Here is a 20,548-nt window from a genome sequence, read left to right as displayed (position 1 = left end):
TTTTCGGGTTGAGGATGGAGTCAAGCTCAACTCCCAGTCCTACTGCCAGTTTCTGGAAGACACCTTCTTCAAGCAGTGGTACAGGAAGAAGTCTGCATCCTTCAAGAAAAACATGATTTTCATGCAGGACAATGCTCCATCACACGCGTCCAAGTACTCCACAGCGTGGCTGGCAAGAAAGGGTATAAAAGAAGAAAATCTAATGACATGGCCTCCTTGTTCACCTGATCTGAACCCCATTGAGAACCTGTGGTCCATCATCAAATGTGAGATTTACAAGGAGGGAAAACAGTACACCTCTCTGAACAGTGTCTCGGAGGCTGTGGTTGCTGCTGCACGCAATGTTGATGGTGAACAGATCAAAACACTGACAGAATCCATGGATGGCAGGCTTTTGAGTGTCCTTGCAAAGAAAGGTGGCTATATTGATCACTGATTTGTTTTTGTTTTGTTTTTGAATGTCAGAAATGTATATTTGTGAATGTTGAGATGTTATATTGGTTTCACTGGTAAAAATAAATAATTGAAATGGGTATATATTTGTTTTTTGTTAAGTTGCCTAATAATTATGCACAGTAATAGTCACCTGCACACACAGATATCCCCCTAAAATAGCTATAACTAAAAACAAACTAAAAACTACTTCCAAAACTATTCAGCTTTGATATTAATGAGTTTTTTGGGTTCATTGAGAACATGGTTGTTGTTCAATAATAAAATTAATCCTCAAAAATACAACTTGCCTAATAATTCTGCACTCACTGTATAGGGATACATCTAAACTGAGTCATGCTGTATAGGCATATGACTAAACTGGGCCACAATGGATAGGTAAATTACTAAACAGAGTCACAACGTATAGGTATATGGCTAAACTGAGTCATGCTGTATAGATATACAACTAAATTGGGCCACACTAGATAGGTATATGACTAAACTGGGCCACACTAGATGGGTATATGACTAAACGAGTCCACATTGCATAGGTATATGGCTAAACTGAGTCACACTGTATAGGTATATGGCTTAACTGAGTCACACTGTAAAGGAATATCGCTAAACAGAGTCACACTTTATAGGTATACAACTAAACTGAGTCACACTGTATAGGTATATAGCTAAATTGAGTCACACTGTGTAGCTATGCAGCTACACTGGGCCATGCTGGATAGGTATACCACCAAACTGGGCCATGCTGAATGGGTATACAACAGAACTGGGCCACACTGGATAGTTATATGGATAAACTGAGTCACACTGTATAGGTATATGGATAAACTCAGCTACTCTATGATACTTTTTTGACAGTTTCAAGTTTATGTAAATAATTCTTTACCTACCATTCTAGTTGGGTTAATATAGATGCACCATAATTCTACTTTGTATCATAAGAGTCATTTTATATGCAATGTTGAAAATTGTGGAGTTCATATCATAATGTGAAAAATACACTTATTTAAATGGGCACTATGTTTCTCATTTACTTAAGTTAAACTATTTCCTTAGTGCATTGAAAATATGACTCTTGATAAACTCTTGATTGAAAGTAACAATATAAAATATAGTCTTGACATTTCTTTGTAATAATTATATAGTATTCTACAACATTAAATGGTGAAAAGTTAGTGTATGAATCTAACACAGAATTTTATTGGCATTAAAAGTTGGTAAACGTCTATGTTTGTAATAACATATAACAAAATATTCTTATATGGCAAATCCCAAATTTGTTTTTGTTTTAAAGTATTCCTAGGTGGTGCAATGTATGTATCAAATCTTATAGTAACCAAGAGAGGATATACATTAATAACGTTAATGCTCAATGCCTATGAAACTCTAGATGGACACAGTTGCTAAAAGTTCATTTCTTTTGCATGATGTACCGAGTCCACGGATTCATCCTAACTTGTGGGATATTGTCCTTCCTGACAGGAAGTAGCAAAGAGAGCACCACAGCAGAGCTGTTTATATAGCTCCCCCCTTAACTCCACCCCCCAGTCATTCTCCTTTGCTGGCTCTAAGCAGGAAAGGTTTTGCAAGCAGTGGTGCCTTCTGTTTCGGTTCCTGTCTTGCCCCTCCCTTCATCCGTGTCCTAAAGCTTTGGTATTGGTATCCGACAAGTTAGGATGAATCCGTGGACTCGGTACATCATGCAAAAGAAAACAAAATTTATGCTTACCTGATAAATTTCTTTCTTTTGCGATGTACCGAGTCCACGGCCCGCCCTGTCTATTCAAGACAGATAGTATTTTTTTATGTAAACTTCAGTCACCTCTGCACCTTATAGTTTCTCCTTTTCTTCCTTGGCCTTCGGTTGAATGACTGGGGGGTGGAGTTAAGGGGGGAGCTATATAGACAGCTCTGCTGTGGTGCTCTCTTTGCTACTTCCTGTCAGGAAGGACAATATCCCACAAGTTAGGATGAATCCGTGGACTCGGTACATCGCAAAAGAAAGAAATTTATCAGGTAAGCATAAATTTTGTTTTTCATAAATCAGTAAAACTAGGTGTCATATTTAAAACTTACAGTTTCTGTCATTTCAGTTGTGCAACTATGAAAGAAGTTTAATAATGATTTCCTGGATATATATATATTTGTTTTCTTGTATTCCAGCAATAAACTTGTAGCAATGTCTTTTTGTTTCAAATTGCTACAAATAAATTAAACTTTAATAAATGTTTATCTTATATATATTCTGCTATGGTGTGTCTCATTAATAAGAAAACTAGGGGAGCTATTATTTATTTTTATAACTTAGATTGTTGTGAGGTTAGTATTTGTGTGTTGAGAAGGGTACAGTTTGAGTTTAAAGGCACAGTAAACTGCTGGGTACAACTATAGTAGCATGATTACTTCTCACTATGATATTTTTTTCCTCCTGTACCTGCAGCTCTCTTTAAAGTCATTCACTTATTTTAACTCATTACAGAAGCCAGTTGGTAAAGGGCTGCATTTTATATTGGGCACCGCCATCTTGTATCTCATGTATTGCTGCATCCTGTTATAGGAGCAGTGGACGTTCACAGATCTGTGTTTTGTCCGCTGTAGCTTGCACTTCAGTTTAGCTCACATAATAGAGAGCAGAAGTGTTACATGTTAAACTTAGTAAATAACAAAGAAAAAAAAATTGATTGTGGTGCGAGGGTTAAAAGGTTCCCTCTCCTCATAAAACTAACCCAAAAGAACACAAATACAAAAAAATTGAGTCTTTATTATATCAAAAATTCATAGTGGTCATACGAACATGGCGGTACTCACATATCATCCAGAGAGTATTTCAAGAAAGAGCAATTCTGCAAATAAGAGGCATACATCACACTATATTAGCAAAGTATCTTCATCAGTGACTTGCAGTGTAACACCAGTTTCCATGTAAGTTACACTGCAAGCCACTGATGAAGATACTTTGCTAATTTGTTGTGCCTCATATATGAGGAACAGCTCTACGCGAAATACTCTCTGGATGATATGTGTGTACCACTATGTTCGTATGACCCCTTAAAGGGACTCTAAACCCAAAATTGTCCTTTCATGATTCAGATAGAGCATGCAATTTTAGGCAACTTTCTAATTTACTCCTATTATCATTTTTTCTTCGTTCTCTTTCTATAGTTATTTGAAAAACAAGAATGTAAGCTTATTAGCCGGCCCATGTTTGGTTTAGCACCTGGGTTGCGCTTGCTGATTGGTAAATGTAGCCACATTCAGCAAGCGCTATCCAGGGGGCTGAACTAAAAATAGTCCGGCTCCTTAGCGTAGATTCCTGCTTTTTTAAATAAAGATAGCAAGAGAACGAATAAAAATTGATTATAGGAGTAATTTTGAAAGTTGCTTAAAATGACATGCTCTATCTGCATCATGAAAGAAAACATTTGGATTTAGTATCCCTTTAAGCTGGAGGTATGTGTATTTGCCAAGATGATTTGCATACATGCATAGTTACTGAATGGAATTTACTTAGCACACGTTACAAGGGGACTAATTGTGATATGGACACATAGACATATTGTTCCGTGGCTGCATGATTACACTAAGTACTGAGTTCATGTTTTAATTTGCTTAAAAACACTGGCGGGCAGTACAACCCTTGAGAGACGTGTTTTAACAATGTATTACAGGGACATGCTGGACTTCTACATAACATTTTTTTAATTGGATTACATTTTTATGTCATACCAGGCGGGTTGCTACCCTTAAGTGCTAGGTGTTTATATTTGAAGACTATGATTTGGTGCTTAGGCTTTATGTTACATATGATGTGATGTCTGCTTCATTGTGGTCTACATTTGAAATCTGCTGTATATAGCCACATTTTGCACTTGGGCTGTATGTTGTACACTGTTTATGCCTTATTATCAACTTAGTGATATGAGTGGTCCTGCTTTTTAGTATTATTGTTACTAAATCTTTACGATTTTTATGTATTAACCCTTTTGTTTGCTCAATTGTTTTATGACGGAAAAATTCCGTCATATGTCCTTAAGAGGTTAAAGGGACAGTCTACACTAAAATTGTTTAAAAAGATAGCTAATGCCTTAACTACCCATTCCCCAGCTTTGCACAACCAACATTGTTATATTAATATACTTTATAACATTTAAACCTCTAAATTTCTGCCTGTTTCTAAGCCACTAAAAACAGTCTCTTATCACATGCTTTTTTATTAGCTGTTCACAACAGGGGAGTGATAGTTCATGTGAGCTATAATATACTGTAGATAACATTGTGTTCACGCCCATGGAGTTATTTAAGAATTAGCACAACACAGCATTAATTGGCTAAAACGCAAGTCAATAGATAATAAATAAAATGTATGTGATCAGAGGGCTGTCAGAAGATGCTTAGATACAAGGTAATCACAGAGGTAAAAAGTATATTAAAGGGACAGTCAACACTTACTTTAACATGTTTTTATATTGAAAATAACAAAACGGAGGTCCGCCTACACTATACCCCTCCTGCCTTGCCGCCTTGCTTCTGTCCTAATCAGCGGCGCTAACTACTCTAATACCCAGTAAATATGGATGCCGGACTCCCCCCACCATTACGTAGCTGCCTTCTTCTTCAACTTATAAGCAAATCAGAATCCAGGCATCGGACAGAAATTGCAAGCGCGTGCAATTTCAGTCCGAGGACTGGATTCTGATTTGCTTATAAGTTGAAGAAGAAGGCAGCTACGTAATGGTGGGGGGAGTCCGGCATCCATATTTACCGGGTATTAGAGTAGTTAGCGCCGCTGATTAGGACAGAAGCAAGGCGGCAAGGCAGGAGGGGTATAGTGTAGGCGGACCTCCGTTTTGTTATTTTCAATATAAAAACATGTTAAAGTAAGTGTTGACTGTCCCTTTAATATAACTGTGTTGGTTATGAAAAACTGGGGAATGGTTAATAAAGGGATTATCTATCTTTTAAAACAATAAGAATTATATTGTAGACTGTCCCTTTAAGCTAAGAATTTTGGTTTTGTATGAATTTTATATATATTAAAGATTCCATTTTTGTATTTTTTTGTAGTTTGTTTTCTTTTGGGTGAGTGTTGGGTTTCATGCAATTGATACATTTTTGTATTTTTTTTCACAGTTTAAAAGTTAAAAAACAAATATAAGTTCCATGGTGCAGAACTTCACTAACTAATACTTGTAAGGTTTAAAATAAGAGAATGACTTTAAAGACAAACACAGGCAGAAAAACCATAACAGGATGAGTAGTAATTGTTCTATTGCAGTTGCACACAGCAGCTTAATGTCCCTTTAATGAATGCACACAGCACATTTTATAATGACTTGTGATGTAAAGTACTGAGCTTGTCTGCAATCAAGCAAAGTCTCAGTATTTGAGAGTTCATTGAGGGAGAGCTTGTAGACTTGCAGGAATTATTTTAACAGGAAGCAGCTGCAACACAGGGCCTTGTTGTGTGTAAGAGCCTTGCTATAAGGATGAAAGGCCCAGCTAATGCCACTTCCACATTATAACAAGCTGTTTCTGATGGGAGATCATTTGATTTAGAGTGTTTTGGAAATAAACTTCTTTTATATTAGACTTTTTTATTACTTTTTCATTTGAATCATTTTGGGATTCCATTCCAAATATAATTAGAATGAGTTTAATTAAAAAAAATATTATAAAACAGTCTATTTATTTATTTGCTTATAACAAACAATTTAAAGGGACACTGAACCCAATTTTTTTCTTTTGTGATTCAGATAGAGCATGACATTTTAAGCAACTTTCTAATTTACTCCTATTATCAAATGTTCTTCACTCTCTTGGTATCTTTATTTGAAATGCAAATGATTAGTGGATAAATTCATCCACCAATAAAAAATTGCTGTCCAGAGTTCTGAACTAAAAAAAAACTTAGATGCCTTCTTTTTCAAATAAAGATAGCAAGAGAACGAAGAAAAATTGATAATAGGAGTAAATTAGAAAGTTGCTTAAATGTGCATGCTCTATCTGAATTACGAAAGAAAAAATTGGGTTCAGTGTCCCTTTAAAGAATAAAAAAAAAAACAACAAACATGTTCCAGAAATAATTCATTTAAAGGGACATTAAACACTTTGAGATGGTAGTATAAAATGATGATTCATATATATAAAAAAAACTTCTGCAATATACTTTCATTATTTATTTTGTCCCCTTTTCCTGCAATTCCATTCTGAGTATAACACTCTAGTGACCTATTTATAACTCTTCCTAATTGGCCAAAGCAGAGAATGTAACCTAAGTTACAACATGGCAGCTCGTATTGTTTATAGACACTAAAACTTTACACTTATTTTGTCAATATTTTATTATTGAGGTTTTTAGTCAATTACAATAGTAAAAAGATCATTTGCAGTAATGACAGAACAATCAAAAGAGTCACATACATGAATTGGATTTTACAATTTAATGTCATATATTGAAGAGCAATAAACATAATATTGTAAAATGAATGAGTAAATGCATAATATAGATTGAAACCTAATTTTTTTTTTTTTAAATCTTTGTAAGATCCTCATATGATACTACAGGCCACTCTTGGGCCCTTGGCCACATAAATAATCATAGGAGGAACTAGAGTGATGTATACGGCCACTTTTGGACCATGATATACTAATAAGAAATAGAACTAGCATGAAAAAACGTAGCTGTACACAAACTAACTATAGGTTCACCATAGATAAGCTATCATGAAACATAAAAGTAAATTCAAAGCATGTTAAGTAGTTAAAGTAAAACCAGATAATGACAAGTGATCATTAAAACATATTAGTACCATAAGCCCATGTTGGAATTAGGCATACAAAATAAAATCAATTCATTAATCTGGACTACTATGTGGACCCAGTGGCAGGTGGTATTAGCTAGAAAACCCAATAAGTAGTACTTTACATGTTAAGCAAGACATCAGGGGGTCCATCCGATAAAAATTGTCACCCGCAAAAGCCGGCGACGCCAATATTTACGCTGGTTTGGTATCACATATACGGCGTAACCTAGAAGTTACGCGCGTATATTTCTGCCGTCGCCCGTAGTTTTTTGGGCCATAGGCAGGTATACCAAACCAGCGCAGTTTGGTATCCAATATGCAGCGTAAGGACTTACGTGGCGAAAATGGAGAAAACTTACTCCATTTTCACCTCGCCACAAAAAGCAGCCGTAAGAAGCCTTACGCTGACTATTGGAGCCCCGTAACTCCCTAAACTGGCTGCTAAAATAAACCTAACACCTAACGCATGCGCAATGTCTATCTCCCTGTCAACCGCGATCTTCTAAAATAAACCTAACACCTAACGCATGCGCAATGTCTATCTCCCTGTCAACCGCGATCTTCTAAAATAAACCTAACACCTAACGCATGCGCAATGTCTATCTACCTGTCAACCGCGATCCCCCCCCGAAATCCCTAATAAAGTTATTAACCCCTAAACCGCCGCTCCCGGACCCCGCCGCCATCTACATAAACTAACCCCCTACTGTGAGCCCCTAAAACCGACGCCATCTACCTTATCTATCCCCTAATTAGAACCCCTTACACCGCTGTCATCTACCTTATCTATCCCCTAATCTGACCCCTTACACCGCCGCCACCTATATAAAAATTATTAACCCCTAATCTAGTCCCCCTATACCGCCGCCAGCTATATTAATATTATTAACCCCTAATGTAAGCCCCTTACACCACCGCCATCTCTATTAAAATGATTAACCCCTAATTTAATCTACCTACCCCGCCGCCAGCTATATTATCTATATTAACCCTAAGTATATTATAGTTAATATAGGTATTACATTATATATATTAACTATATTAACCCTAATTATATTAGGGTTAATATAGTTAATATAGTTACTATAGTATTTATATTAACTATATTAACTCTATCTAACCCTAACACCCCTAACTAAATTTATATTAAATTTATCTAATTCATTTATAAATTAAAATATTCCTATTTAAATATAAATACTTACCTATAAAATAAACCCTAAGATAGCTACAATATAATTAATAATTACATTGTAGCTATGTTAGGGTTAATATTTATTTTACAGGTAAATTGTTAATTATTTTAACTAGGTATAATAGCTATTAAATAGTTATTAACTATTTAATATCTACCTAGTTAAAATAATTACCCAATTACCTGTAAAATAAATCCTAACCTAAGTTACAAATACACCTACACTATCAATAAATTAAATAAACTACAAACATCTATCTAAAAATACAATTAAATTAACTAAACTAAATTACAAAAAATAAAAAAAAGATTACAAGATTTTTAAGCTAATTACACCTATTCTAAGCCCCCTAATAAAATAATAAACCCCCAAAATAAAAAAAAATCCCTGCCCTATTCTAAATTAAAAAAATTTCAAAGCTCTTTACCTTACCAGCCCTTAAAAGGGCCTTTTGTGGGGCATGCCCCAAAGAATTCAGCTCTTTTGCATACAAATACAATACCCCCCCCATTACAACCCACCACCCACATACCCCTATTCTAAAACCACCCAAACCCCCCTTAAAAAAGCCTAACACTACCCCCCTGAAGATCTCCCTACCTTGTCTTCACCACACCGGGCCGAACTCCTGATCCGATCCGGGCAATGTCTTCCTCCAAGCGGCAAAGAAGAATTCTTCCTCCGGCGATGTCTTCCTCCAAGCGGCAAAGAAGAATTCTTCCTCCGGCGACATCTTCCTCCAAGCGCCAGCAAAGTCTTCATTCTTCCGGCGGCATCTTCAATCTTCTTTCTTCGCTCCGCCGCCGCGGAGCATCCATCCCGGCCGACGACTGAACGACGAATGAGGTACCTTTAAATGACGTCATCCAAGATGGCGTCCGCCGAATTCCGATTGGCTGATAGGATTCTATCAGCCAATCGGAATTAAGTTAGAAAAATCTGATTGGCTGATTGAATCAGCCAATCAGATTCAAGTTCAATCCAATTGGCTGATCCAATCAGCCAATCAGATTGAGCTCGCATTCTATTGGCTGATCGGAACAGCCAATAGAATGCAAGCTCAATCTGATTGGCTGATTGGATCAGCCAATCGGATTGAACTTGAATCTGATTGGCTGATTCAATCAGCCAATCAGATTTTTCTAACTTAATTCCGATTGGCTGATAGAATCCTATCAGCCAATCGGAATTCGGCGGACGCCATCTTGGATGACGTCATTTAAAGGTACCTCATTCGTCGTTCAGTCGTCGGCCGGGATGAATGCTCCGCGGCGGCGGAGCGAAGAAAGAAGATTGAAGATGCCGCCGGAAGAATGAAGACTTTGCTGCCGCTTGGAGGAAGACGTCGCTGGAGGAAGAATTCTTCTTTGCCGCTTGGAGGAAGACATCGCCGGAGGAAGAATTCTTCTTTGCCGCTTGGAGGAAGACATCGCCCGGATCGGATCAGGAGTTCGGCCCGGTGTGGTGAAGACAAGGTAGGGAGATCTTCAGGGGGGTAGTGTTAGGCTTTTTTATGGGGGGTTTGGGTGGTTTTAGAATAGGGGTTTGTGGGTGGTGGGTTGTATTGGGGGGGGGGGGTATTGTATTTGTATGCAAAAGAGCTGAATTCTTTGGGGCATGCCCCATAAAAGGCCCTTTTAAGGGCTGGTAAGGTAAAGAGCTTTGAATTTTTTTTAATTTAGAATAGGGCAGGGAATTTTTTTTATTTTGGGGGTTTATTATTTTATTAGGGGGCTTAGAATAGGTGTAATTAGCTTAAAAATCTTGTAATCTTTTTTTTATTTTTTGTAATTTAGTGTTTGTTTTTTTTGTAATTTAGTTTAGTTAATTTAATTGTATTTTTAGATAGATGTTTGTAGTTTATTTAATTTATTGATAGTGTAGGTGTATTTGTAACTTAGGTTAGGATTTATTTTACAGGTAATTGGGTAATTATTTTAACTAGGTAGATATTAAATAGTTAATAATTATTTAATAGCTATTATACCTAGTTAAAATAATTAACAATTTACCTGTAAAATAAATATTAACCCTAACATAGCTACAGTGTAATTATTAATTTTATTGTAGCTATCTTTGGGTTTATTTTATAGGTAAGTATTTAGATTTAAATAGGAATATTTTAGTTTATAAATGAATTAGATTAATTTAATATAAATTTAGTTAGGGGTGTTAGGGTTAGATAGAGTTAATATAGTTAATATAAATACTATAGTAACTATATTAACTATATTAACCCTAATATAATTAGGGTTAATATAGTTAATATATATATAATGTAATACCTATATTAACTATAATATACTTAGGGTTAATATAGATAATATAGCTGGCGGCGGGGTAGGTAGATTAAATTAGGGGTTAATCATTTTAATAGAGATGGCGGCGGTGTTAGGGGCTTACATTAGGGGTTAATAATTTTAATATAGATGGCGGCGGTGTTAGGGGCTCACTTTAGGGGGTTATAGATATAATATAGCTGGCGGCGGGGTACGGGAGCGACGGTTTAGGGGTTAATAACTTTATTAGGATGCGGCGGGGTACGGGAGCGGCAGTTTAGGGGTTAATAGCTTTTTTATTGTTAGGATAGTGAGGGGGGATAGCGGATAGAGGGTTAGACGTGTCGGGCTATGTTAGGGAGGCGTGTTAGACGTGTCGGGCTATGTTTAGGAGGCGCGTTAGACAGTGCGGGTGATTTAGACTTTAGTCAGGTTTTATAGGCGCCGGCAGTTTCTAACGTGGCGCAAGTCACTGGCGACTCCAAAAATCTGTACTTACGCAGATTTCTGGACATCGTTGGTTTGTGAGACTTGCGCCACTTTAGCAAGTGATGGCGCCGCATGTTGGATGGCTCGAGTTGCGAGCTGAAACTGCGGGCGACGTGGGTTCCCTCGCTTGCGCCGCAAACTGCGATCTATATTGGATCGCGCCCCAGGAATGTAAAAAAAAAACCTATATTGACCAATAACTATATAGGTGCCTTGTGGCATGTTAGATCCACACCTTCATCTTTGTTAAGGCTAGTAGACACTTAGAAGATCATGTAGCTGTGATATCCCCCTGCAAGAATAAGGAAACTACAGGTTATAACCTAAACACATTCTGCCTATGGTAGTAATTATTTCTGAGCACAGTGGCAATACATAGTACAGATACTTCTCGTGTCACTCACATACGCTGGGGGTTGAGTTATGGCGTAAGCTGAATGCTATTTAGCTCTCTACAAGGAATAGGCGTCTCCATAAACGTTCTAAAGTTGTGCAAATGTATGACACAGTTCAGGAGCCAAACACATAGGAATAATCAGGGCCGTACAATTAAGGTAATAGCTAGACACATTGAACCTTGATAAGAGTTAATATAATGTCTCTGTGGATAAACATGACTTTTAGCAATCAGACCTATAGTCCTCATAGAAAAGCTACCACATTCAGTAATCATTAGATTAGATTAGTAGGGCTTCTATAATGTGGTTACACAGATCTAAGGTTCTGGAGATCGCAAATGCTAAACAACTAATATTTAAAGGAGCCCCAAAAACCATTGAAACCCCCCTATATTGCATACACTTCATCCGATACCACTTTTCATCTGGTTGTTGCAAACTCTATCCAGTGAGTCTAGGAACTGCAGTCCCAATATTTTCTCTTGTGTCTGGATAATTGCAAAATTCACACCAGTGCGCCCCTGGTCTGACCGTAGGACCTCAGAGAAAGAAGATCGCAGTCCCGGTATGGTAAAAGTCTGCAGCAATGCGTTTCCACTAGAAACTCTGGTTAATGCTGCAGCTCTGAGCTCCGTGGTTCCTTGCAGTAACAGAAAGTGGTACGAGTGGTGGCTTCTCCGCATGTCTGCCCATGACACATGGCATGTCACAGAGGTCTCCAATGTCTCTGCTCCAGTCTCGTTGTACCTCAACTCAGTCTGCACCTAGCCAGGCCCCAAGCTCTCCCCAGGACTTGGTCACAGTCTCACCAAGGTAGGTAGGGGTTCAATTTGTTGCCTCTTCATCTGGGTGGCTATATTGTTAGTGGAGCCATATTCAACCATCAGGTCTTCTGGGTTCTCGTGCAGACCACCGGCCTCTGTCTGGCAATTATCAGGCAGCTGAGTGGCGTATGCTGCAGTGAGTACTTATTTTGTATGTTCCGTGGAGGTGCTTATAATGTTTATCTCTTCCCATGTGCTTTGCTGGGGGATAGGAACAGCACTGTGGTTCACTCCTGTCGCAAGATCTGGTTCAAGGCAAAAGCAATTTTCAATAAGCCGGTGAAGGCTTGCAAAGTGATCTTCTAGCATGTTATATATGGATTCTTCAAACTTTTTAAGGTTTATTGCCATTCTGGGCCCTTACGAAGTGTATGTTGGGCTATAGGAAATGTCAGTGTCCATGAACTGTATACCCGGCGTACAAGGTACGGGGGGGGGGGGTGTTGAGTACTTCTTACTGCAGAGTTTGCCTTAGGCCGCAACGCTCCGGATCGGCTAGCTAAGGTAGAAATCCCAAAAATAATATATCTTTAGATTCAGCTTGATTCATAGAGTTAGGGTATCCTAAGTTATTGATGAGATGATCTTATAATACACTGATAATAGGCAAATCATCATTGATCTAGGCAGAGCAACCAATATTGCTACCATTCAAGGTGCTGCCCAGAGACACGCCCCCCATTTTGTCAATATTTAAACAACTAATGTTATTCTCAAACTAATCCTTTTCTTTAAATGCATCATTTTATCTAACATTAATATAGTGTTTAATGTCCCTTTTAAATAGTGTTTATGAACTGAATATATTGTTAACCAATGTTAAACCTGAGACTTTTTAGACTGTAAATATTGAGCTTGTTTCTTTATGAAAATTTAAGACCCTTAAATTAATCATCTTTAATTATATTTAAGCATGTTGTGTTCTGAACCAAAATGGGCCGGCGCCTAAGCTTTACATTTCTGCTTTTTAAACTAAAGATAGCAAGAGAACAAAGAAAATTGATAATAGGAGTAAATTAGAAAGTTGCTTAAAATTGCATGCTTTATCTGATTAATGCAAGAAAAAAATTAATTAAGGGACAGTAAAGTAAAAATGTAATGTTCATGATTCAGATAGCCTGTGCAATTTTATTTTTAAACTTTCTAATTTGCTTCTATTATCAAATTTGCTTTGTTTTCTTGGCATACTTCTTTAAAAGAGTATATCTAGGTAGGCTGATAGGAGTTTAGAAGTTTGTACATGTCTATGGCAGCTGTATTTGCAACAATGTATAACATTGCTACAAATGGCTAAAGCCATGTTGTGCACACTCTTGAGTTCACCTAGAGAACTAAGCAAAATTTATATTAGCATTATATTGAAAGTTGTTAAAAATGCCATGATCTAGCCAATCAATTTAAGTTAAATTTTGACTTCACTGTATGTTTAAAGTGATTGTAAACTTTAACATTTTTATTTAAAATATTAGTAATCATAAAGTAAAAAATGGGGACTTTAATTCATGAAAGACTTTGGAAATGTTTTTTTTAATAATTATACTTTCATGTCTTTATATATTCTGCTGTTCCTCTACCCGTAACGAATACTCTATTTCTTTCTTCAATGGCGATTCAGGTTGTACCCAATCGTATCGCACCCACTTTGGCGTCCAAAGCCAGGGGCATTATTATTTATTTGCTGGATGCCAAAGGGGACGCGATACGATTGGCTACAGCCTAAATCATCACTGAAGTAAGAAATAGAGTATCCAAGATCGCTAAAGTATTGCTCAAAGATTCCTAAAGAAAACATATTTTATTTTATTTTGTTGCAGCACTTCATAATGTTTTTGTTTCAGTGTGTTTTCGTTGCAATTCTTCCAAAAATGTTTTGTTCCTTTGTTTGCAGAGATTGTTGCAGGAGTCCCCAGAGGAGCACAGAACTTTGGATATGTAAGAATGTAAATTCATTAAATTTAATCTAATTTAAGAGGTTCTTTAGATGCTTGATTTTGCATTTTTAGCTTTATTGTATTTTTTATTGCATTTTTTACATTTCTATTATACTCTCATAAATGAAAGATTCTTTAAGTATTAAGGGAATAACCCAGTAAGAAAAAAATCTCTAATTACCAATATTTTCATATTGTTATGGTGGAGCAGTGGGATTATTTTTATATTTATATTTATTATGGTGGAGGAGTGGAGTTTTTTTATATATTTATTTTATATTCACAATATATTTACAAGTAAGCATACTGGATCGAAATTTAAATTATTAGTGATAAAGGGAAAAAAATTTAGAAACAGTTTTAAAAAGTATGTATTGAAATTGTCAAAGAATTGAAAACATATATGAAATATGTTGTGAGATGTTATTTGAAATAACCCATAATGGTACTGTATATGATATATGTCCTTGTCTTACCTTATATTTTGTTTTATAGGTCTCTATAATTAATTCTACAGATTTGGCCTTCATTCAGAATTTCACTGGAGACCAGGTAACATTTCACATTACAGTAATTCTACAAAATACATGATTTTATTGTAAATATTTGTTTTAATGTCACTACAGAAGGGTTTTCTATATTTAGTGTTCACGAAAACCAAAATGGCTGTATATTTTGTTTGATTCTATAATCCCAGGTCACTTTAGCAATTAATGAAATGGGGGCATGCCTATACTTCATATGAAAAGGCAACCATTAAAACAGTTTATTTACTTTAATTCCATATTTGAATATCATATTTTGCATCTATGCTTTGCTTTATTGATTAAAGGGACAAACTGAGAAAAGTAAAACGGTGCTATTTTTCATTATAGCACATATTTTGTTTTTAACTAAGTCCCATGAGCACTTTGTGGTTGATCTGTGCTACAAATTTAAAAACATAAACAATGTCATACACTCGGCATGCTTGCTTGCTGTCTCCAGAAAAGCATATGTGTGTATCTTCCATAATTGGTCATGGAGAGTTCCACAAGAATCCTACTTTGCAGTTAAAAACATTAACATCTCCTTGCTAATAAAGAAGACAGAGGAAGTTCTGCCTTGTTAATTACCTTGTAAAACTCCATTTGGTAATTGGTCATTTCATCACAAAAACACTTAACAACAAGGTAGAAAATATCTTTCAAGTAAACCGGCTTTGAAGTAAATTCCCAGTTAACTACAAGATGGGAATCCAAGAATTATGCTGTTTAGCTTGGAAGAAACTACTTATTATGAACAATATATAGTATTTAGAGTTGATTTTTAAAACACTATCTATTTGAGGTTTCTGAACTGTTCATTTTACTTTAATGTAATAAACATAAAAACATAGTTTAAAATATGTGTTTGGTAATTTTATGTTTAGTCTAATATCACCCAGTAATTTCAGATTTCCCCATTCACTAAATAAGTGTCTGTGAAAAATCACTATTGTTTTGTTAAATATTTCTAAACCCATATATAGAGCTGTATTATTTAACTTGTAATTGTGGCAAAACAAACTGTTGGTCTTAAATCCCAAAAAACAAGAAAACTGAAAAGCTATTGAATAAAACAGTTTTAAAAATGTATGTGTTTAAACTATTGTTCTTGTACCATGTTTCATGTGATGCAAACACTTAGGCCTAGATTTGGAGTTTGGCGGTAAAAGGGCTGTTAACGCTCCGCGGGCTTTTTTCTGGCCGCACCATAAATTTAACTCTGGTATCGAGAGTTTAAACAAATGCTGCGTTAGGCTCCAAAAAAGGAGCGTAGAGCATTTTTACCGCAAATGCAACTCTTGATACCAGAGTTGCTTACGGACGCGGCCGGCCTCAAAAACGTGCTCGTGCACGATTCTCCCATAGGAAACAATGGGGCTGTTTGAGCTGAAAAAAAACCTAACACCTGCAAAAAAGCAGCGTTCAGCTCCTAACGCAGCCCCATTGTTTCCTATGGGGAAACACTTCCTACGTCTGCACCTAACACCCTAACATGTACCCCGAGTCTAAACACCCCTACCCTTACACGTATTAACCCCTAATCTGCCGCCCCCGCTATCGCTGACCCCTGCATATTCTTTTTAACCCCTAATCTGCCGCTCCGTAAACCGCCGCAACCTACGTTATCCCTATGTACCCCTAATCTGCTGCCCTAACATCGCCGACCCCTATATTATATTTATTAACCCCTAATCTGCCCCCCTCAACGTCGCCGACACCTGCCTACACTTATTAACTCCTAATCTGCCGAGCGGACCTGAGCGCTACTATAATAAAGTTATTAACCCCTAATCCGCCTCACTAACCCTATCATAAATAGTATTAACCCCTAATCTGCCCTCCCTAACATCGCCGACAACTAACTTCAATTATTAACCCCTAATCTGACGACCGGAGCTCACCGCTATTCTAATAAATGGATTAACCCCTAAAGCTAAGTCTAACCCTAACACTAACACCCCCATAACTTAAATATAATTTACATCTAACGAAATAAATTAACTCTTATTAAATAAATGATTCCTATTTAAAGCTAAATACTTACCTGTAAAATAAATCCTAATATAGCTACAATATAAATTATAATTATATTATAGCTATTTTAGGATTAATATTTATTTTACAGGCAACTTTGTAATTATTTTAACCAGGTACAATAGCTATTAAATAGTTAAGAACTATTTAATAGTTACCTAGTTAAAATAATAACAAATTTACCTGTAAAATAAATCCTAACCTAAGATATAATTAAACCTAACACTACCCTATCAATAAAATAATTAAATAAACTACCTACAATTAACCTAACACTACACTATCAATAAATTAATTAAACACAATTCCTACAAATAAATACAATTAAATAAACTAGCTAAAGTACAAAAAATAAAAAAGAACTAAGTTACAAAAAATAAAAAAATATTTACAAACATAAGAAAAATATTACAACAATTTTAAACTAATTACACCTACTCTAAGCCCCCTAATAAAATAACAAAGACCCCCAAAATAAAAAATATCCCTACCCTATTCTAAATTAAAAAAAGTTACAAGCTCTTTTACCTTACCAGCCCTGAACAGGGCCCTTTGCGGGGCATGCCCCAAGAATTTCAGCTCTTTTGCCTGTAAAAGAATAAATACAATACCCCCCCCCAACATTACAACCCACCACCCACATACCCCTAATCTAACCCAAACCCCCCTTAAATAAACCTAACACTAAGCCCCTGAAGATCTTCCTACCTTGTCTTCACCATCCAGGTTCACCGATCCGTCCTGAAGAGCTCCTCCGATGTCCTGATCCAAGCCCAAGCGGGGGGCTGAAGAGGTCCATGATCCGGTCAAAGTCTTCATCCAAGCGGGGCAGAAGAGGATCTTCCATCCGATTGAAGTCATCATCCAGGCGGCATCTTCTATGGTCTTCCATCCGGAGCGAAGCGGCAGGATCCTGAAGACCTCCAGCGCGGAACATCCATCCGGACCGACGACTGAACGACGAATGACTGTTCCTTTAAGGGACGTCATCCAAGATGGCGTCCCTCGAATTCCGATTGGCTGATAGGATTCTATCAGCCAATCGGAATTAAGGTAGGAATATTCTGATTGGCTGATGGAATCAGCCAATCAGAATCAAGTTCAATCCGATTGGCTGATTCAATCAGCCAATCAGATTGAGCTCGCATTCTATTGGCTGTTCCGATCAGCCAATAGAATGCGAGCTCAATCTGATTGGCTGATTGGATCAGCCAATCGGATTGAACTTGATTCTGATTGGCTGATTCCATCAGCCAATCAGAAAATTCCTACCTTAATTCCGATTGGCTGATAGAATCCTATCAGCCAATCGGAATTCGAGGGACGCCATCTTGGATGACGTCCCTTAAAGGAACAGTCATTCGTCGTTCAGTCGTCGGTCCGGATGGATGTTCCGCGCTGGAGGTCTTCAGGATCCTGCCGCTTCGCTCCGGATGGAAGACCATAGAAGATGCCGCCTGGATGATGACTTCAATCGGATGGAAGATCCTCTTCTGCCCCGCTTGGATGAAGACTTTGACCGGATCATGGACCTCTTCAGCCCCCCGCTTGGGCTTGGATCAGGACATCGGAGGAGCTCTTCAGGACGGATCGGTGAACCTGGATGGTGAAGACAAGGTAGGAAGATCTTCAGGGGCTTAGTGTTAGGTTTATTTAAGGGGGGTTTGGGTTAGATTAGGGGTATGTGGGTGGTGGGTTGTAATGTTGGGGGGGGGTATTGTATTTATTCTTTTACAGGCAAAAGAGCTGAAATTCTTGGGGCATGCCCCGCAAAGGGCCCTGTTCAGGGCTGGTAAGGTAAAAGAGCTTGTAACTTTTTTAATTTAGAATAGGGTAGGGAATTTTTTATTTTGGGGGTCTTTGTTATTTTATTAGGGGGCTTAGAGTAGGTGTAATTAGTTTAAAATTGTTGTAATATTTTTCTTATGTTTGTAAATATTTTTTTATTTTTTGTAACTTAGTTCTTTTTTATTTTTTGTACTTTAGCTAGTTTATTTAATTGTATTTATTTGTAGGAATTGTGTTTAATTAATTTATTGATAGTGTAGTGTTAGGTTAATTGTAGGTAATTGTAGGTAGTTTATTTAATTATTTTATTGATAGGGTAGTGTTAGGTTTAATTATATCTTAGGTTAGGATTTATTTTACAGGTAAATTTGTTATTATTTTAACTAGGTAACTATTAAATAGTTCTTAACTATTTAATAGCTATTGTACCTGGTTAAAATAATTACAAAGTTGCCTGTAAAATAAATATTAATCCTAAAATAGCTATAATATAATTATAATTTATATTGTAGCTATATTAGGATTTATTTTACAGGTAAGTATTTAGCTTTAATTAGGAATAATTTATTTAATAAGAGTTAATTTATTTCGTTAGATGTAAATTATATTTAAGTTAGGGGGGTGTTAGTGTTAGGGTTAGACTTAGCTTTAGGGGTTAATCCATTTATTAGAATAGCGGTGAGCTCCGGTCGGCAGATTAGGGGTTAATAATTGAAGGTAGGTGTCGGCGATGTTAGGGAGGGCAGATTAGGGGGTTAATACTATTTATGATAGGGTTAGTGAGGCGGGTTAGGGGTTAATAACTTTATTATAGTAGCGCTCAGGTCCGCTCGGCAGATTAGGGGTTAATAAGTGTATGCAGGTGTCGGCGACGTTGAGGGGGGCAGATTAGGGGTTAATAAATATAATATAGGGGTCGGCGGTGTTAGGGGCAGCAGATTAGGGGTACATAGGGATAACGTAGGTGGCGGCGCTTTGCGGTCGGAAGATTAGGGGTTAATTATTTTAAGTAGCTGGCGGCGATGTTGTGGGGGGCAGGTTAGGGGTTAATAAATGTAATACAGGGGTCGGCGGGGTTAGGGGCAGCAGATTAGGGGTACATAAGTATAACGTAGGTGGCGGTCGGCAGATTAGGGGTTAAAAATTTTAATCGAGTGGCGGCGATGTGGGGGGAGCTCGGTTTAGGGGTACATAGGTAGTTTATGGGTGTTAGTGTACTTTAGGGTACAGTAGTTAAGAGCTTTATAAACCGGCGTTAGCCAGAAAGCTCTTAACTCCTGCTATTTTCAGGCGGCTGGAGTTTTGTCGTTAGAGCTCTAACGCTCACTTCAGAAACGACTCTAAATACCGGCGTTAGGAAGATCCCATTGAAAATATAGGATACGCAAATGGCGTAGGGGGATCTGCGGTATGGAAAAGTCGCGGCTGAAAAGTGAGCGTTAGACCCTTTAATCACTGACTCCAAATACCAGCGGGCGGCCAAAACCAGCGTTAGGAGCCTCTAACGCTGGTTTTGACGGCTACCGCCAAACTCCAAATCTAGGCCTTAGATTTGTAATGATGTAAAACGCCAAGAACACATGCAACTACAGAAAAAAAAATCATAAGTAAACCTATAGCTTCGTCCCTTTATAAATAGTAGCAGACATAAGTGTCTGAATTTGCATGATTTTGAAATACTGCTTTTTTAAGTTATATTTCATCATGACTAATGAAAGAAAAATCTCCAAATTAAATACACCTATTTTTACTTGTGTAGTATAAAGAAAATGCATTTTTTTCTCTTCTGCTATCATTTTAGAGACAGTATAATTTAGGGCTGGATTATG

General features: G+C 37.0%; 1 protein-coding gene across 1 annotated transcript in view; it reads left to right on the top strand.

Moving 5' to 3' along the window:
* The window catches only part of ITGA8 (integrin subunit alpha 8), a 300,431-nt gene that overhangs the window by 78,488 nt on the left and 201,395 nt on the right, over positions 1 to 20,548 (top strand). Inside the window, exons 9-10 of the mRNA XM_053714013.1 lie at positions 14,328 to 14,371; positions 14,866 to 14,922. Of these exons, the coding sequence (XP_053569988.1) occupies positions 14,328 to 14,371; positions 14,866 to 14,922 (101 nt within the window). The remainder of the gene's footprint in view (positions 1 to 14,327; positions 14,372 to 14,865; positions 14,923 to 20,548) is intronic.

The sequence above is a fragment of the Bombina bombina genome, chromosome 5 (assembly GCF_027579735.1).
Source record: "Bombina bombina isolate aBomBom1 chromosome 5, aBomBom1.pri, whole genome shotgun sequence".
Taxonomy (NCBI): Eukaryota; Metazoa; Chordata; class Amphibia; order Anura; family Bombinatoridae; genus Bombina; species Bombina bombina.
This window is presented reverse-complemented; position numbering and strand designations above follow the sequence as displayed.